This window comes from Rutidosis leptorrhynchoides, chromosome 7 (assembly GCF_046630445.1).
Source record: "Rutidosis leptorrhynchoides isolate AG116_Rl617_1_P2 chromosome 7, CSIRO_AGI_Rlap_v1, whole genome shotgun sequence".
Taxonomy (NCBI): domain Eukaryota; kingdom Viridiplantae; phylum Streptophyta; class Magnoliopsida; order Asterales; family Asteraceae; genus Rutidosis; species Rutidosis leptorrhynchoides.
Window position 1 is genome coordinate 371,040,805 of NC_092339.1, and position 20,016 is coordinate 371,060,820.

Sequence of the window (20,016 nt, forward strand, 5' to 3'; positions counted from 1 at the left end):
ATTCCTGGGTATTGGACACGGGATGTGGTACTCACATTTGTACAAATGTGCAGGGACTCACAAGAAGTAGGAAGCTGAAGACCGGGGAGCTTAATCTAATCATGGGGAATAAGAATGTTGCCTCTGTTGACATGATTGGAGAATACAAGCTTTCTTTTGATTCTGGTTTATGTATTGTTTTATCTAATGTTTGCTACAGTGCCGAAATGGCAAGAAACATTATATCTTTTGATGCTTTATTTAATGATGGTTTTAATTTTAGTTTTGATAATGGATCAATACTTGTTCACAAAAATGGGATGTTTTATTTCAAGGCTAGTCCTTGTAAAGGCATCTTAGAAACCACAGCAAAGCTAAATGATAGTTCAATCTACAATGTTGATTCATCCAAAGATGTTTTGGATAAAACGTATCTATGGCATTGTCGTTTAGGCCACATAAACAAGAAACGCATAGCCAAACTCCAGTCAGATGGAATTCTAGAATCATTTGATATAATATCGTATGATGAATGCGAATCTTGCTTATCAGGAAAAATGACAAAGGCACCTTTCACAGGAAACTGTGAACGGGCAAAGGATCTGTTGGGGTTGGTACACACTGATGTGTGAGGTCCGTTCAGATCGCCTACTAGACACCAGGAACGAAACTTCGTTACATTTACTGATGACTTCAGTAGATATGGCTATGTTTATTTAATTAAACAAAAGTCTGAAACTTTTGGAGTGTTCAAGGCATACCAAAACGAAGTAGAAAATCAACTGAACAAAAGAATTAAGATTCTCCGATCTGATAGAGGTGGTGAATATCTTAATGATGAATTTCGTGATCATCTACGGGGTTGTGGGATAATCTCACAATTAGCTCCTCCTAGAACACCACAACATAATGGTGTGGCTGAAAGGAGGAATCGAACATTACTTGATATGGTTCGATCCATGATGAGCCGCACAATACTTCCAATCAGTTTTTGGAGTTACGCCCTACAAACTGCCGCAAAGATCCTTAACCTCATCCCAACCAAGAAAGTTTCCAAAACACCTTATGAGATATGGCATGGTAAAACTGTGTCTCTCTCATATCTAAGAATCTGGGGTTGTGAGGCTTACGTTCGTCGTGAAGCTCAAGATAAACTTGAACCCAGATCTGAAAAGTGTTTATTTGTTAGTTACCCGACTGATTCTTTTGGATATTTGTTTTACAACCCTACTGAGAACAAAGTATTTGTGTCTCGAAAGGGAGTCTTCCTTGAAAAGGATTTCATATCAAAAGAAACCAGTGGGAGCAAAATAGACCTTGAAGAAATTCAAGAATCAACCGACATGGAAACCGATATTGGAACCGATTCTCCTCAAGAGGTCGACGAACCTGCTGTTGAAAGAGAAACTGACCTACAGCCACCACCCATACGTAGATCTGATAGAGTTCGTCAAACACCAAAGAAATATAGTTTACACATATTTGAGGGTGATGATGAAAATATAGATTCTGATGAACCTATTACCTATCAGGAAGCGATAACAGGCCCTGAGTCTGCCAAATGGAAGGAGTCTATGGACAACGAGATCCAATCCATACATGATAATCAAGTCTGGACCTTGATTGATCATATACCAGGTATTAAAACCATTGGGTGTAAGTGGGTCTTCAAGAAGAAGACCGATATGGATGGAAATGTACACACATTCAAAGCCAGACTGGTGGCTAAGGGTTACACGCAACAATATGGTGTAGAATATGATGAAACTTTTTCACCAGTAGCTATGTTGAAATCTATTAGAATACTTCTTGCCATAGCTGCATCTTATGACTATGAGATATGGCAAATGGATGTAAAAACAGCTTTCCTTAATGGTAAACTAACAGAGGATGTGTTTATGATACAACCTGAGGGTTATGTACATCCTAAGTATCCTAATAGTGTGTGCAAGCTTCAAAGGTCCATTTATGGACTTAAACAAGCTTCTCGTACCTGGAATCTTTGCTTTAATGAGAAGATCAAAGAATTTAGTTTTATTAGAGGCGAAGATGAGCCATGTGTCTATGTTAGGTCTAGTGGGAGTGTTGTAGTCTTCCTTGTACTATATGTCGATGACATATTATTCATGGGAAACGATATCCCGACATTGAAAGATGTCAAAGCTTGGCTAGGGAAATGTTTCTCCATGAAAGACATAGGAGATGCATAATATATTTTGGGTATAAAGATCTATCGAGATAGGTCAAGGAGATTAATTGGGCTAAACCAAAGTGCATATATAGATAAGATACTGAAGAAATTCGGTATGCATAACTCCAAGAAAGGGTGCGTTCCTATGAACCCTGGAATGATATTGAGCAAGTCTCAATGTCCTAATTCTGACTTGGAATCGGCTACCATGAGTCGGACTCCATATGCTTCAGCTATAGGATCGATCATGTATGCGATGATATGCACTAGGCCTGACGTGTCGTATGCACTAAGCATGACTAGTCGTTATCAGGCCAATCCTGGTGAAGCTCATTGGATAGCAGTCAAGAACATTCTAAAGTATCTTAGGAGGACTAAAGAGATGTTCTTGGTCTATGGTGGGAATGACGAGCTGAGCGTCAAAGGATACTCAGAAGCTAGTTTCCAATCAGATAGAGATGATTGCTCTTCACAATCAGGATTTGTATTTATGTTGAACGGTGGAGCCGTCACATGGAGAAGTGGCAAGTAAAGTACTATTGCTGATTCTATGACAGAAGCCGAGTATATAGCGGTAAATGAAGCTGCTAAAGAGGCCATGTGGATAAAGAAATTCATCGGGAATCTAGGAGTGGTTCCTACAATCCATGATCCTGTTGAGATTTTCTGCGACAATGTGAGTGCGGTTGTCTTGGATCAAGAACCGAGGTCACAAAAGCGCACACGGCACATACTCAGAAAGTACCATTACATCCGTCAACTTGTAGCAGAAAATGACATATTATTAAGTAGAGTAGACACGACTAAGAACTTGGCTGATCCTTTCACCAAGCCTTTGCCACAGACTAAGCATGATGCTCATAGCATGTCTATTGGCATTCGTGTCATCGATGATAAAGTTTGATTGTATTTATTATGTTAAGTTTGAAACTTTAAACATTGGGCAATAATATATGTTGCAATTGATCTGATGATTAATATATTGAGATTATATTATACGCACGATGCGATTGTTTCATTGTATATTGCCATGTTTCATTTTGCATGTTTTAACTTCCAATGAATATTATTTCATAAACTTCCACAGTCGATCGTTCTCTAAGGAAGAGAGAATTGAATTAAGGCTGCTATGAAGTGTAGTAATATAGGCTTATATGAAACTACATTCATGAGGAACTTGATAGTTGATTCAAGGTTCTGGAGTGACCACAATTAGACATTACTTCATGGTTTTAAGTCACAAGTAAGCTCTAAGATGACAATATCATTTATCCTAGAGTGGATATGTATGAGGAATCCTGACACAAACTATATTCTACTTTGACCTGTATTTAACGCTGTGCGTAAATGCCAGTCATAAGGGTGCAGATCAGGTACAATATGGGATGTGGTGGATGTCTATACAGTTGAAGCAATTTGTTCCTTCTTCTCATAGCAAGTTGAAGCGATATCTCTGGGCCCCTCGTTGATTTGTGCTGCATTAAATGGATGGCCATGCTACGACTGAATTGATGCAATAGCAGTCTATTTGATCACCACAAATCTCTATCGGGAAATATAATCTTGAACGATGATGATTGACACTTAACCATGTCACACGTTCATAAAGATATCTAGAACAAAAGGATGATTGATATAAATAAAAATATAGGAGTGTAACGTAACAGACTAGTTGTTACACATAGTGTGTCTTTAAGACTAGCCAATATTATTAATGTCAGTGCAAGTGGGAGTCTGTTGGAAATATGTTCTCGGGTTGGCTATGGTTCGACCGTGGTTTGACCGTGGTACATATATTCCGAAGATATGCCCATGACATTAAATAATAAAAGTCCATTTATCCTATTCGGCCACACACAAAGGCCAATCGTAAATTGTTTGATATACTTTCTAATCGGAAATTAATTTATTAATCATTAGTTAATGGTTTAATAAATTAAGTAAGTTTTTTTTATGTGTGTACATATACTTACAAATCTAAATATGTAGAGATTTGATTAGATTTTGCAAATCATATTTTATATAATATATAAGATTTGATTTGATATAAATAAGATTTAATTTGATTTATAAATCTTATTTTATATAAAGATTTGTACTATAATCATATTTTATATAATATATAAGATTTGATTTGATATAAATAAGATTTGATTTGATTTGTAAATCTTATTTTATATAAAGATTTGATTTTGCAAATCTTTTAAAATCTTTCCAAATCTTTATATTTGTATTATATGTATCAATTTTATTCTATATAATACCAAGTCTTGGGATTGAAAATATATATGTAACTTGAGATACAAAAACACACATACAAATGCTATTTCTCTTTCTCATTTTCAAGTAACCAAAATACTTTATAATTGGGTTCGGGTTTTGGTGGGAAAAAAAAAAAGAAAAGATCCGTTAAGTAGAAGGTATAGATTGAAACAAGGTTGGAACTTTGGATGTCTACCGTTTAGAGGAACTCTTCTTTGGGTTTTTCAGATTCGATCTTCAAAAGGCTACAAATGTTGTATTCTAATCTTCTCTTGTTTAATTTCGTTAATTTTGTTTTGTTTGCTAAAGTTTTGTACAATGATCCGTGGAAGAGTATGCTTTTGTAAAGTTTTAAAAATGCTTCCGCTCGCTTTGAATTTGTATCATACTCCAACAATTCTTGCAGAAAAAACATATCATTCATGTACCCTTGTTCTTGAAAGAAAGGTTCAAACAAATGTCTGCTATTGGAATTCCTGTTAATGCTTCCACTGCCAGATATGTAATATACTCGTATTCTAAACTGAAACAAACCTAACATAGTTTCACTGTCCTAGGTTTTAGCTTTAAACTAGGTATAGTACCACATACACCATTTCCTTATGTTTTGATACACAATATCATCTTAGACGGGTTTATCGCTGAAGATAAGACACACGAGGCCGAAAGATTGTTTAAAAAGATGTTCATCTTTAACAACAACTATGAATCAACACATGATCAACTACTACTACCTTGTGAGCCTGATATTGACACCTACAACACTATGCTTAAAGGCCTTTGTAAAGTTGGTAATAACTTTACTGCCATTGCTTTGCTTAGAATAATGGACGGAAGGGGTGGTTGTTGTAAACCCGATATAGTTTCGTATAATACCGTCATCGATGGTCTTTGTAGAGACCCAGGGGTAGTAAATACGATAGATAACGCTTTGAAGCTCTTAAATGAAATGCTTTCTATTAAAGGTATACGTCCTGATACGGATACGTACAAGTCGTCAATTTTCGCCTTTTCTAAGTTGGGTTGTTGGGATGAGGTGTATAAGTTGGTAAAACATATGGTGGATGAGAGTATCTGTGTAGATATGCAAATAGTCAATATAATAGTTCGTGAGCTTTGCAAACAAGGTAACTTAGAACAGGCGTTGGAAATTGGGATACGTATGTGGGATAGTAAGAAGTTTTATCCTGACTTAAACACACACAAATCGCTTATTTACTTGGCATCTTCTCTAGGTGACATGAGCTGGGCGTGGAAACAAAAACGATGGTTGAAGGATGAGGGAATGAAACCCGATAAAGATACCTACAACACGTTATTATACGGGTTTATTAAGCATATGAAGGAAGACGTGGCTATCAAAATCTTTAGTTTGATACCTAAAAAACATATAGATAAAGTGACTCACTTCCTTTTAACATGGCTAATCACTAGGACTAACCCTGATCATAATCGATCTGAAGAAGAATATAATCGAGATATCAAGTGCATTTATTTATATCATTTATATATGCACGACAACTCGTATAAGAGTGCGCTAAATTTGTTCTATTTCATGGATGATCGAGATGAGGAGCTAAACTCAAATAAATATCCTCATCTTTGGTGCAAACAAATGCGGAAGGTTTGATATTGCTAGACAATTTTTCCATAAGCTAAGTGTTAAAGGTTTGCAACCCGATGAGGTGACGTATACTCTGATTATTCGCGGTTTTTGTCGGGAAGGTATGGCTAAGGATGCGAAAAGGATGTTTGTTAGAATGAAACAGAGCGGTTTCTTGTCGGACAGTGTAGTAGATGTCAATAAGATTCCATTATGCTATTTGGAGGAAGATGACTTTCCTAGAGTGGCTTGCCTTTATGCTGACATGAGCGGAGTAGGGTACGGATCTAGTCCTCCTCCACTTGTTGCAACTCTTCTTAAGTTAAATATTACCAAACAGTTTTTGAAGTCACCCGCTCACATCTAGTTTACTTCCGAATTCAAGTTGCAACAACTTCCCTTTTGGTATTATAACAAATACAAGACATTTTTGGTGTTTTTATTTATTTATTATTATTGTTATTATGATTATTATTTATTATCTATTATAAATTATTAATGATGATGTTATTATTAATCTTTACGTTGGTTTAAATTGGAGTTGCTTTTTGGTGTGTCGGCCAGATTTTGGTCTGAGCTAGGACGGACCTCGAGACCCGTATCATCTTCTGGTTTTGGTATTGGTATTGGTATTGGTATTGGTTTTGGTTCGTTTTTGAACCTTCAATACCACTCATAGCACTAATGATGATTATTTGTTTTGGTTTAGGTTCTGGTTCGTCTTTGAAACTTCTATATCACTTGTAGTGGTAATGATGATGTGACAAAGTTGTGGGAAAAAGGGTCGTATACTAGTCGACTAGTGGGGAGAATTGTGGCAAAATATAATTTGTATTTGAATGTAAAAGAATCAAAAGGTTATGGAGGAGGGTAAAATCCACCAATCAAATTATGCCACCTAAGTCAAGAGAGCAATCTTTGGATGGGTTTTACTGAGTTTTAGGTTCTATTTTTGTGTATACCGGTGTCACTTGGAATTTGAATAGTACCACCTGGAGCAAATACCTATCTAATATGTTTTCATGTAACGATGGAAAGTGTGTTGTTTTTGTAATACGTTTAAAGCCATAAATAGGTCATATACTTTCATTTTTGTCTCAATATAGGTTATATATCCCGAAAAATACCAATGTAGGCTATATATACTTTCATAAAGTGTACTAATATGAACGAACAAAACTTATTAACCGGATAAACAACTAAACGATGACGTGACATCCTACGTGGAGAATGACGTTGGTGATACATCAGAACAAAACTAATAGTATATAGCCTACATTGGAACAAAACTGAAAGTATATAGTATATATCGGAACAAAACTGAAAGTATATGACCTGTTTGTAGCCATATAAAATGCAAAAAAAATGTTAAATAATTAATTTTACCGGTTCAGCAGGTAACTTGTAAAATTTTTGTACATCGATACAACTTTTAAGAGTATATAACCTACATTGGTATTTTTGGGGGTATATAGCCTACATTGGGACAAAAATGAAAGTATATGGCCTGACTTTAACACTTTGTAATAATACCCTAGTCAGTGGCCAAAATGTAATCCTGTATCATGACAAAGCTTGCAATCACTAACTACATTTACGATTCAATGTATGTTGTGATTAACTTCCCTTTTTTCTCTTCTTATGTGACAATGATAGAATAAATGCCACACCTGCATTTGAACTCGAATATCATTTTTTACATGGTGTAAATATCATTTATTACACGGGTTATGTTGAACTACCGATAGGCAACAAACATGAGCTACCTTTTTTCAAACACACTGTATGTAAAAAGTGTAAAGTAGAGTAGAAGAATAAACATGAGCAACAAAGGTAGATCATTATACAAATATGCTACATTTTAGGGGAGCAAAAGAAAGACAATGAAAATCAGTTATCAAGTTTCTATCTATTTTGTCTCTTTTCAACAAATAAGATTTCAAAGTTTCTATGGATAATCAACACAACAATATTTAAAGTTGAACTAAGACGTTTCATCAAGAAGAACTTCTTAGTGTCAACAAAGACAAAGAACTTGCATTGTGCGTTGTTGAAACGTCTCCAACCCGTTTAATTAAAAATCGAAAAAAAAAAATTGACAGGAGCGGCGCACCACAACTAGGTGAGGCGCTTTTGTAACTTAAGAGCGGCGCTTTTGTCACAAAAAGCGGCGCTTTTGTCACCAAAAGCGGCGCTCCTACCCACTGACCAAAAAGACCACCAAAAGCTGACCAGGAGCGGCGCTTTTGCCATAGGAGCGGCCCTCCTGTACCTGGGTGGTGCAGTTTCGAAATTTTGACCAAGTGTCATGCCAACCCAAACATCCCGACACAAATTTCGCATCCAAGAACCCAAGTACAATGAAGATGGTCATTAACTATTTCCGTTTTATAGAATGAAGATGAGAAACGGACACGATACCGATAACGGAGGTACAATTTATACCTCAATTATAATTTCATCCTTCCGGTTACATGATATCGAAGAACGTGATCCAGACGAGGACGATGCAACTTCAGGACATGTGAAGGTCCAAGATTGTAATATCGATGATGAAGTATTCACGATTGAACAACCCGAATCTTTGAATGAAGGTGAAGGAGACGAAACTCGTGAGTTTTCACCATATGAAGATGGCTGTGAAAATGTTACACAACTTGATATTGTAACTGCTGAAGTTTCAAATGCTTTCAGTGAGATTTACGATTTGCCAAAAGATGATAGCAATAAGGATGTGTTAATTTGTTCAAGATGTGGTTGTAGTTACTCTGTTATCACACAAACAGAAGACATTAATATGTGTTACATATTCTGGAGTTTGGAATGTTTACATCAGTGCCTGTTATAACTGGAGTTTGGAATGTTAGCTACAATAATTAAACTTGGAATAAGTGTACAAGTACGATTTGGTTCCGCCCTGGGACATTGTGCTCATGTCGCCGATCCTATATGCATACCAATTGCATATGTAATTTCAACTGTATATATGATGACACCAAATGAGATTTAATTTGTAAAGCCTTTAGATTGTCGATACATTCGTTCAAAGCATCACATCAAAGCACTAAAGCGATTATCATAAAACAAATTGATAGATTCAAACACCTCTTCAGAAATCAACACTAACCAACATCCGTATAATATGTTTCTATATTTTCAAAAGAAAAAGTCGCCACAAACACATCAGAGCTGTTGGTTATGGGTATGAACCACAAAAGGGGGTAAAATTCATCAAAATAATAGGGGCAACACAACATGTTACATGTGCCATGGTTTAAAACAAATCTAACTTGTGCCTTTTAACCATATTCTGTTTGGACGTTATCATTCCTAGATGTCAGCAGCAAGGAAGTTTTCAGATAAGGTCACCTGCAAAACACATCAAAAATTAATTTTAATTTGTAGTGTTCAAAAAGCATCTATGCGTTTAGTTCATTTCACAAATTCATAGTGCTGATGTGGCAGGCAAAGATTCATTTTTCGTTACCACAAAGTAGTAAAGACGGTGTTTGAAACTGATTAACAGTGCTTTCAATAACATAATCCACTCAAAAATAGTTTATCTGAGACCACATGTTAAACTTTCATGATTCTTGTGTAGTTCAGTGGTGTTTGGATGTGTCTTCCAGTAGTAATTATGTTATTTTAAATTAAATAAATAGCATTGACCAAAAACATATAATCACAATTATTATATATTCAGTTGTTTGAGTGTTAACAGTTACGACTTATTTAAGAAATCACTGTAGACAACGACCAAAATAGTACAATCTAGTAAGTCTCGAATTAGGTAATTTTATTCTAACCTTTAAATAATCACCTTTTCTAGTAGCAGATATGAAACTAATTATGCACAATGAATACTATTCTAAGATATTTGGACAAGCGAAAACCGAATTGCTTATCGTCACGTTTAAAACTAATTTTCAGATAATTAAAATTAAAGCACAAACCCAAAAACCACCTAATGCCCAAGGTTGCAAAACCCGCTACTCGGGGAATTCTCGGTTGGAACTTTAAAGGGAGTAATCGGCGACTCGGGGATTAGTCAAATTGGACTTTTTACAAAATTCAAAAAATAAATACCCAAATTATATCTTTTATAGAAGAAAATCAAAAACATAAATATAAACTTTAACATAATTGTCTCGAAAATAATTATCATTCATTTGTTCAAAAACTCTGAAACTCTAGATTAAATTCATATTTAAATGTTGACCAACTTTGACTTTGACCGATTTTGAGTAACTAAATCCGACTTTAACCAATCCGATTTCGACCCATGAACCATCATTGACCAATTAACTAATCAGATTTTGGAAAATCGAATCGGCTTGTTCTTAAAAAGGAGTAATCAGGAGTAAGCGTGGAGTTTTACAACAGTCTTAGGCCTTCGCCAATACCATACAAGTGGTCTAAATTATTAATATAATAATAATAATGATAGTTTCCAGAACGTACCTTCTGGCCCAGTTTGAAAGGAGGAAGGCCCTTGTAAGGGCACGTACCGCACCTAAATGCATCACCTAATCCACACTGCATTTCAACAATATAACTTTTAGGCCCAGTCACAAAAAGAGCAAACATTATTCTAGGATATAAATGTTTTTATCATCAGTTTGTGGCTGTATGTATATCTTTAATTAGGTTGTCTGCAGCAGATTACAATTATGAACTTTAATTGATTATTGATAAACGGTACAAAATGACTTACACTACCACAAGCTGATTTAGGGTTTTCCAATTGGTCCATTGTGACTCCCAACTTTTGTACTTTCTCCTCTTCTTCTGCACGTCCACAACTGCAGTTTTTGCATGCTTTCCTCGTGCTTCCAACCTCACAATCACCAACTGCAAAAGCTCGTTAAAATTAAGTGTGGAAAACGGGTCGGTTTGGGTCAAAACAGGTCATGAGTCGAACGGTTCTCAAAATTCAAACGAGTCAAATGGATCGGGTCCAAACAGGTCGAGTCAAGACCCATTTTTCTTTAAAAGAAATAATTTTTATAAAACAATTATAAATATTTTTTTTATTTTTTTAGTAATTTATCATTTTTTATTACTATTACTATTTTAAACAAAAAGTAACTTTTTTAAGATTTTTTATAAATTCTGTTGTTTTTATTAGTTTTGTTAGCTTAAAATTCAACTACTTTGAACTAAAAAGCATCCAATAGGACAATTTACATGCCTATTTTAACCCTAACTTTATGAAATTACCGGGTGGGAGTTGAGGTTTCTTCAAGTCCTCTTCGGATAACAGGCTGTCCTCATCAATAAGATCCATGTCATCATCAATTTGAACTTTTGGTAAACTTTTCACCGGTTTTTTAAGCGAAAACGAGGACCCGATTTTCCAGCTAGGTTTCTTAGCCTTAATCTGTTAACAGAAAATCAACCCAACTTGAGAATTCTTCATTATTACATGGCATATCAAAAAAAGCAGGAAAACATGACAAACTTACCCCAAAAGATTGTAAGTCTGCAATTTGAACAACCTGTATATCTGTAAACCCTGATACCAATAGCTTTCGTTCAAGAAAAGATTTTGTCTGCAAAAAAGTTAAAAGAGATCAGTACAGTATATCGAATTATCAATTCCCAAAGGCCAATTCCATTATGGTTAAAATTAAACATGTCGAATGTAGTACCATCTCCTTGTTGATAACAGAAGTTTGATGAATAAAGATCTCTCCACCAGGCTTCAATACTCGCGTGAATTCATTGAACAACTTATTACCGGGAAAATCAGACGACCTACAGATTGCGATTACAAAATCCATTGTCAAAGAATCCGCTGGTAAAGAACCTGCCACGTGTCAATGTATGATATGAGACAACTGTATTGAGTGTTAAAAATGAATGAAATGATCATTAAGTATGATTTCATGAAATTGTACTGGATAGAGATAAATATGTACTTAGTGATAATGCTTGAGTGATCAACAACGGATTAATAATTTCAACGGATTGCTTTACTAATCTCGTGACGCTTAAAACATCATTAACTGGTACCGATACATTGTCTGTGATTGCCAATACATTACCTTGCACAACTTTAGTATCCTACAAAATCGGTGAAATCAATCATCAACCAATACAATAATAAATCATTTTATATCAATTGGATAAATTAAACATTAAACCTAGTAATCCATGAATTAAATTGCATAATCCTAAAACCCTAATTTCCATCATACATAAACCCGCAAAACATACATAATAAAGAAACGAATGAATAGAAATTAATTTAAAATTGAAAAGCAAATAATTTAGGATTAGAGTGGATGCTCACCATTTGATCGGAAATCAGATAGCTTTTTGCCGGAATAGTCAATAAGAAACAAAAAAAAAAAAACGACGTTAGGGTTTTGCAAATATATGTATATGATATACCTGTGAAAGAGATATACGATAATATATTAATTTAATATGTAATATGTAATACTCCGTATGTAATAAGTAAACAACAATGAAGTTATAATTTCTATAAGAAATTTACCGCGAAATTGGACCGTGACGGCGACGTTGAACGATGGAGACGGCGGATTTTGACGGGAAGACGTTTGATGCGTACACTTTCCCTATGTTTATAATATACAGGTTTGACCCGACCCGCACTTGCATTAGCCGACATATAAACCTTTTCTTTATAAGTACTTTTTTTGTTGTTGTTCAGATTTAAAAATAAAATGGTTGTAATTAAAATAGTCCTTTTTTTTAATAATTTTTCTAATAGAGTTTAGGTGACCATTGAGTTATGTGATATAACTAGTTTTTTGAAATTTTTCGTAAAAAATAATTTTTATATAAGACACCGCTAAATATAATAATGGGACCTTTTGTACTCTATTTTGTACTCGAAGAATAATATCTCAGAAACCCAAAAAAAAAACCCAGCGACGTAAGACTTGAAATGCACGGACGCATGTCACGAGAGTTGCGAAATCAAACCATGCATCATTCACTTCGCAACAATTTGATCGAGCACATTTAGACACTCCAAATAATTATTTTGTTCGAAACAATTGGTATTATTTATAGTATTTAATTTTAATTATCAATGTAGTGTTTTTATTTATTTATGTAATATTTAATTTATATTAATGTGTGTTTTATTTAGTAAATTGTTAATATAATTTATTTATTATTTATTGTATTTAAATAATAATTTAAATCAGTTAAAGTTTTAAGTTAGGAGTATAAATTAGTTAAAGTTTTAGGTTGAAGTATAAGATAGAAAAGATTAGTTAAAGAAATATTAAATTTTTTTTTTTTGTGCGGATATGATGTTAATGTGAAGAATAGAAGTTGTTAAAATAAAGAATGATACATTGATATTAGAGCATTCCAATTTACAAGAGAGGTCGTAATGGTGACACTCAAGTCTTTCAAGATTAGGTGACACATTAGCGTCACATCAGCACTTCCTTACCACGATTAAATTTAGGACTAAACACTACCAACTATGACATAATCCCTTAAATAAATTGGGAACAACTTATATTATTTAATTAAAGAATGCACAAGTTTTAATACTACTAGTACAATAAATAAATAATAACACTCCGTCCTCAAATATTTTACAAAAGGACTAAGAGCGCTCCCAATGCCTCAATCTTGAAGCTTGCCCAGCGCTTAGCCCAGGAGGTTGCCGCTGGCAGCAGTGCGCCCAGCCAGCCGCCCAACTAGCCGCCCTCATCTTCGTTCTCCTGCTCGTGCATTCTTGAAAGATTTCTGGACGGATGGACGGATATAAATGTGAAATATTACTTGTACCATCAACATTAAAGCTTGTAAATCTTTAATTAAATAATTTAAGTGGGTCTCAAGTTATTTGAGGAAATATGTCACTGTTTGGAGTGTTTAGTCTTAGAAATGAAGTGCTGACGTGACATTGATGTGACACCCAAGTCTAAGAAGGGAGGAACTACTCCATTGGTAGCACTTGAAGAGGAGGACTAAGAGAAGGATTAACATAAGGACTAGCCGCTACCAATGATGTTCTCTCGAGCTGGGTTGTGGACGGGTAGCAAGACACAACTATTGAGACCTGGTTAGCTAATAATTGCAAGTCGTGATAGTCCAAGCGAATGAAAGTAGAAAACTAATGGTAGAAGCGTGTGGTTAACAATAAAAAAGATGACATGGGCACTTGCGTCATTTAAACGCAGCCGAATGTCAAAATTGACTTCTTCTAGATTTTACCCGATATATATATCCCCGGGCTGGTCACGGGTCAAAAATATTTTAATCCCAACCCGGCAACCCCACCCAATATCAAAATCAATAAAGAACCCTAATTTCTCTCTCCCCACTCACTACAGTATATCTACTGCTGTCATCACTGTCACTTTAAAAAGTAGTCACCAATTCCTTTACGAAGGTTTGGCATAGATTCTACACTGCCGGCTGCCACCTTACGCCACCGTAAGCTCCGGTTACTGTCTCTACTTCAATATCTCTTCCTCTCTATATGTATTTGTATAATTTGGTATATATAGTTGTTACTTTTTGTAGATAATATGTTTAGATTTGTTAGGATTCATCTTTATGTAATATAGATATTAGATTAATTATGTTAATTTAGGTCATATTAGTACTAAAATTAGGTTTGTAAGTCATCAAGTTCAGTTAAGTTCTATAAGCATAAATGATTAAAATTTGTTTAATCTTTTAATTCGATTAATGTAATACACTTTTATTATTGTACATTGCTAGTCTACACTTTTGTCTTTTCAGTTGTGAAATTGGTTTCCATGCCTATCTATCTATCTTTTTTTTTTTTTTTTTCCCCTTTTTCTTGCTTTTGGTGTTGCTAAATTTATTGAATTTGTGATGAATTTTACTATGTATCCGTGTTTCAATGTATAATTTGGAATTGGATAGGTGACTCATTTTCAGTTTACAAATCGAGATAAGACGGATCTATTAGTAAATGATTAGTTATAGTTTTTCAAAAGAGTTGAAATACATGAAATAGTTATGGTTGACAATTTTTCTGTATGATTTGAAAAGGCTTGTTATGCCAACTGTGTAGGAAGAATAGCGAATTTGTCGACTTTTATCTTCATGTGTTTTTAATAAGCTTGCACCTTGTAACCTTGTTATCTTGGTTGTGCATTTAACCTCAACTCAAAGAACAAACTCTTTTTAAAGCTTGTTATTTTTTATACCCTTTTTTTGTTTGGTTGTTCTTTTTGTTATAATTAGTGTATGCAGCATGGAAATTAAGGTCATTTCCATAGACTATATTTAACATTGAAAGCCCGTACCAAAGGTTTTGGTATATAGTTACAATTATAAAAGACAAAATCGGTGATGTTTTCACTGCCCTTGGTTTTCTTGTAAATGGAGCTGAAATCCGTATCATGATTGTTATAATCATTTTTATTAATGTTTTCGTGCTGTTTTATTAACGGTGACGTGTTTTGTGTTTTGCAGGGATAAAAAATGGTATTAATGTCTCAAACGAGTCCATCACAAGGCATTCATATGGAGACATTAAAATGTAAATCTGGTTATAATGCAGTTTTAAGTGGAACAAGCGGCAAAAATGTGTTTAGACATCGAGCCTCTACGGTTGCCTTTCCCTGGGATTCTTCTAAGACTACACGAAATATGCATGTAGACGCCATTAAAGAAAAATCCAAAAGGGGCAAAAATGTAATTGTGGCTGCAAGTCCTCCTACAGAGGATGCAATGGTTGCTACAGAGCCACTTACTAAGGAAGACCTCGTGGCTTACCTTGCTTCCGGGTGCAAACCTAAAGAAAACTGGAGGTTTGATATCTAATTCTCGTTATAAACTCAGTCAAAATTGGTCAAACTTAGTCATACTCGTCCAAACTCGGTCAAATTGATCAGAATTTTCTTTTTATTACCATTCTTTTTGACCAGTATTTGTTGTCAATGATCAATCTTATTGTGTTGATTTGGCAGAATAGGAACTGAACATGAAAAGTTCGGGTTTGATCTTAAAACTTTGCGTCCTATGACTTACGAGCAAATTGCCCACCTGCTCAATGCTATTTCTGAGAGATTTGACTGGGAGAAAATCATGGAAGGCGATAACATAATTGGTCTCAAACAGGTACAATTTGCATATCTTATGTTATTTATCACAACCTAAATGCTTCTTTAAAAGTTACACATTGTTTGGCCATGATATTCTTTTTGGTTCTTGTTATTTGCATGGAAGATATATAGGAATGAGTGTTGACAAATGTATATGTGTTTAGAATTCTTGAACTTTTTAAACTGTAAGCGAAAGCTATCAACTGTAAGCTTGATTTTGATGGTTTAAAGAATACTTCCATTGACCATTTGGTTTCAATAGATTTGAGCTTACTTATAATTTTGTGTTTTTTTCGCTGTAAAAAGGCAACAGTTTTGTCTCTCAGAATTCATTTATTCCCTTCTTCTATACTGTCAAACAAAGCTTACTACAGAAACAAAAAAAAAAAACATAAGTATTTGCCATACATGATTTAAGTTTTTTGGTTTTTGATACCCTTGTTAATCTTTATTTATGGACAGCTTTCCACTTTTTTGCTTCTTAACACTATATTAAAATCATTTAAATTACTTATTTTTAGGGAAAGCAAAGTATATCTCTAGAACCTGGTGGTCAATTCGAGCTTAGTGGTGCTCCTCTTGAAACTCTTCATCAAACATGTGCAGAAGTCAATTCACACCTTTACCAGGTTAGATTTATGATATTTTTGTGTAAATGAATCTTAGTTAAGTAATTATTATCCAAAGAATTTGTTGCCTAATACTTGATTTTGGTATTGTACTTTATACATAGTCATGTGTCCTTTGTAATGGTTTGAAGTTTACAGGTTAAAGCTGTTGCTGAAGAGATGGGAATTGGGTTTATAGGAATTGGATTCCAGCCGAAATGGGAACGGAAAGATATACCTATAATGCCCAAAGTATAATCTTATGCCAATCTTATTAAGCAATAATAGTTCATTTTAAATTATTCTTAATGAAATGGAAAATATGAATATTTCTTATATGCTGTTTGGCTCAGGGAAGATATGATATCATGAGGAATTATATGCCTAAAGTTGGTTCTCTAGGTCTTGACATGATGTTCCGAACATGTACTGTTCAGGTGAGCTTATTCGTCAGTATGCAACTTCTTTTGGTCAGCAGTTGTTTAGTTATTTTGGATAATTTTTTTTTTTTTTTTTTTTTGTAAATTTGAAGTTGAATAGTGTATGTTTGGTGACAGGTTAATCTTGATTTTTCATCTGAAGCTGACATGATCAGAAAATTTCGTGCTGGTCTTGCTTTACAACCTGTGAGTATGCTTTGTCATGTTCACTTGTTAATGTAAATTTGTTAAAGGTGGCATTTTTGACCCATTTACTTGTATTTATGAGTGGGTCTGTTCATGATTTGTATATCTCAACTTATCAGCTGGGTAAAATATAATGCTATCTATAACATAAATGAGTCAAGATTAATAAATAGAGTGCTCACCAAAAGTATGATTTATGTTCAGTAAGATTAATATCGAAATAGTATGTTTTTTGTTTTCTCTTGAACAGCAGACAATCAAAATTTTGAATTTTTACCCGACCCACCTTTTTTTCTTGCCAATTATACACATTTTGATCTCACATGTTTAACATATATCAGATTGCTACTGCACTCTTTGCTAATTCACCATTTACTGAAGGAAAACCAAATGGTTATCTCAGCATGAGGAGGTTTTTCTTTGCTACATACTATATTTATTATTTATTAATAATAATAATAATAATTAATATTAGTCATTATTTATTTATTCATATAATATAATACATATAGCAGGGTATAGTGACATTTCTGTTTTATTTGTCAGCCAAATTTGGACCGACACCGACAATAATCGTGCCGGGATGCTTCCTTTTGTTTTTGATGATTCTTTCGGGTAAGTTTGCTGTGATTATCTTTAATGATTCGTCACAAACGGTTTATTCTATATATTGTTGTATGCATGTTTATTTATTTTATTTGCATCTGTATCTGATATTTTACTGATTCTCTCTCTGCTTCACGAGTTCAGGTTTGAGCAATATGTTGAATATGCTCTTGATGTCCCAATGTACTTTGTGTATCGAAAGAAGAAGTACGTTGACTGTTCTGGGTTGTCCTTTAGGGTTTGACTCTATCCTTTAAAGTCAACTTACTAATATAATATAATAAATAATTGAGTTATATTTTATATTTAATATGAGAATGACTTTTTCATTATTCACAGGACTTTCTCGCAGGGAAACTTCCTTCTTTACCCGGAGAATATCCAAATCTTAATGATTGGGAAAATCATCTCACAACAATATTTCCCGAAGTAAGTTACTTTGCAAACGTTATAAAAAGGGATTTCTTTTTTCATTCCTGCTTTTTTAATCATTATTAATTATTAATTATTAATTATTAATATTAATTAATAATCAATAAAATTACGTTTCTTGCTTATTCAGGTGAGATTAAAACGATATCTGGAAATGAGGGGTGCTGATGGAGGACCATGGAGGAGGTTGTGTGCATTACCCGCATTTTGGGTATGCTTTTTTCATCATCATATATCAAATATGCAGATATATAATATAGTTTTGGTGTTTGAGCATCTAACTTATCTTATATTTCTGTATATTCATTGAGGCGTCCTTTTAGCGTTTTCCTTTTAAATCTTAATGTAATGCAACTGAACTGCAGGTGGGCATATTATATGATGATATTTCCCTGCAAAATGTTTTGGACATGACGTCCGATTGGACTAAAGAAGAAAGAGAAATGCTGAGAAATAAGGTAGTATATGAACATAAATTTTGCTTATGAATTTATAATATTTTTCACTAATGAGAAAATTGAGTCTTAAAAATGTTGTTGATTTGTTGAAATTTGTGTTTCAGGTGCCTGTAAGTGGTCTGAAAACGCCATTCCGTGATGGATTGCTGAAACATGTTGCTGAAGACGTTTTACAGTTCGCAAAGGTTATTATTATGTAACCTTGACTAATTGATATATTATTATTAGTAAATCCGTTGTCAATCCTTTTATTAGCAATTAATCACCTTTTAATCAATCAGGATGGCTTGGAGAGAAGAGGATATAAGGAAACAGGATTCTTAAACGAAGTGGCTGAGGTTGTTAGAACTGGTACGTGTCGACCCGTTACCCGACCCGCCCATATTTCCAACCAGAAAATGTGACCCGACTTGTATGTCTCTATGATGTAGGTTTAACACCAGCCGAGAAACTTCTGGATTTCTACCATGGGAAATGGGGACAAAATGTGGATCCTGTATTCGAAGAGCTACTTTACTAAAGTGCACGATTTCTTGTCCATATTTATGTATGTATCTTTACCCGACACATGTATTTTTTTTTTTTTTTCTTTTCTTACTTTTTACACTATATATGCTTTTATAAATTGTGCAGAATTTTTTTTTTTTTTTGTAGGAATAAGCTTGTTGTATATGCATGAAGTGATCATGGAATGTGTGCATGGTCTGACTATAAATGCAGTAGCAACCGTAGTTATATCATTCAAAGGTCCAAGGTTTACCTAGTTCCAACAATCGTAGGATCTTATTGTGTATGTACGTACACCTTCAGGATAACTAAAATGTTATCTGTGTATTTGTGTTTTCTTCAGTTGATTACTGGGTAATAATTTGAATTAATTTGATTGCTTGGATTGCAAAGCAATGATATCAGTTTTCTCAGATCTAGGTGATCTCAGTTCTTATTTCTAGTGGCTAGGTTGGATTTGATTTTCTGTATGATGATTGCAGATGGTATAATCAAACATTTCGTTTTCCTTGAATGTGCACGAAAACGATGTTGCAAAATAAGTGACTCAATTTAACTAACATTCGAAATTGCTTCAGGTAAAATACAGTAATATTTAGGCATTTAATTTGATTCTCCTTGTATAAATTAAATTAAGCAGAAAGTAGATAATTATCAGTCAACTTATA

General features: G+C 34.1%; 2 protein-coding genes across 3 annotated transcripts; one reads left to right on the top strand and one right to left on the bottom strand.

Annotated features, from left to right (window-relative positions):
* Positions 1-9,071: 9,071 nt before the first annotated feature.
* Positions 9,072-12,645, bottom strand: LOC139858099 (anamorsin homolog). Its single transcript, XM_071846952.1, has 9 exons — positions 12,538-12,645; positions 12,331-12,352; positions 11,957-12,101; positions 11,687-11,844; positions 11,501-11,587; positions 11,256-11,415; positions 10,750-10,886; positions 10,497-10,571; positions 9,072-9,404 (listed from the first exon to the last, which is right to left on the bottom strand). Exons 2-9 carry the CDS (start codon positions 12,331-12,333, stop codon positions 9,366-9,368), a joined length of 804 nt encoding a protein of 267 aa, XP_071703053.1. The 5' UTR covers positions 12,334-12,352; positions 12,538-12,645; the 3' UTR covers positions 9,072-9,365.
* A 1,662-nt stretch (positions 12,646-14,307) lies between these two features.
* Positions 14,308-19,841, top strand: LOC139857176 (glutamate--cysteine ligase, chloroplastic). Of its 2 annotated transcripts, none has more exons than XM_071845911.1 (17): positions 14,308-14,465; positions 15,480-15,817; positions 15,977-16,127; positions 16,633-16,740; positions 16,879-16,971; positions 17,073-17,156; positions 17,277-17,345; positions 17,687-17,757; positions 17,892-17,960; positions 18,096-18,189; positions 18,291-18,380; positions 18,514-18,594; positions 18,749-18,841; positions 18,946-19,026; positions 19,123-19,192; positions 19,273-19,388; positions 19,475-19,841. In XM_071845911.1, the coding sequence occupies exons 2-16, from the start codon at positions 15,489-15,491 to the stop codon at positions 19,359-19,361; spliced, it is 1,572 nt and encodes a 523-aa protein (XP_071702012.1). In that variant the 5' UTR covers positions 14,308-14,465; positions 15,480-15,488; the 3' UTR covers positions 19,362-19,388; positions 19,475-19,841. The 2 variants fall into 2 exon arrangements, with proteins under 2 accessions (XP_071702012.1, XP_071702011.1); XM_071845910.1 differs by having other exon boundaries at positions 14,309-14,465; positions 19,496-19,841.
* Positions 19,842-20,016: the final 175 nt, after the last annotated feature.

Coding starts and splice junctions, on each gene's coding strand:
- LOC139858099 (XM_071846952.1), bottom strand. Junction 11,845..11,956: donor CACTCAAGCATTATCACTAA/GTACATATTTAT, acceptor GACACGTGGCAG/GTTCTTTACCAGCGGATTCT. Junction 9,405..10,496: donor CTTTCAAACTGGGCCAGAAG/GTACGTTCTGGA, acceptor TGTGTTTTGCAG/GTGACCTTATCTGAAAACTT.
- LOC139857176 (XM_071845911.1), top strand. CDS start 15,489: ATGGTATTAATGTCTCAAACGAGTCCATCACAAGGCATTCATATGGAG. Junction 18,190..18,290: donor GTTCTGGGTTGTCCTTTAGG/GTTTGACTCTAT, acceptor CATTATTCACAG/GACTTTCTCGCAGGGAAACT. Junction 19,027..19,122: donor ACGTTTTACAGTTCGCAAAG/GTTATTATTATG, acceptor TTAATCAATCAG/GATGGCTTGGAGAGAAGAGG.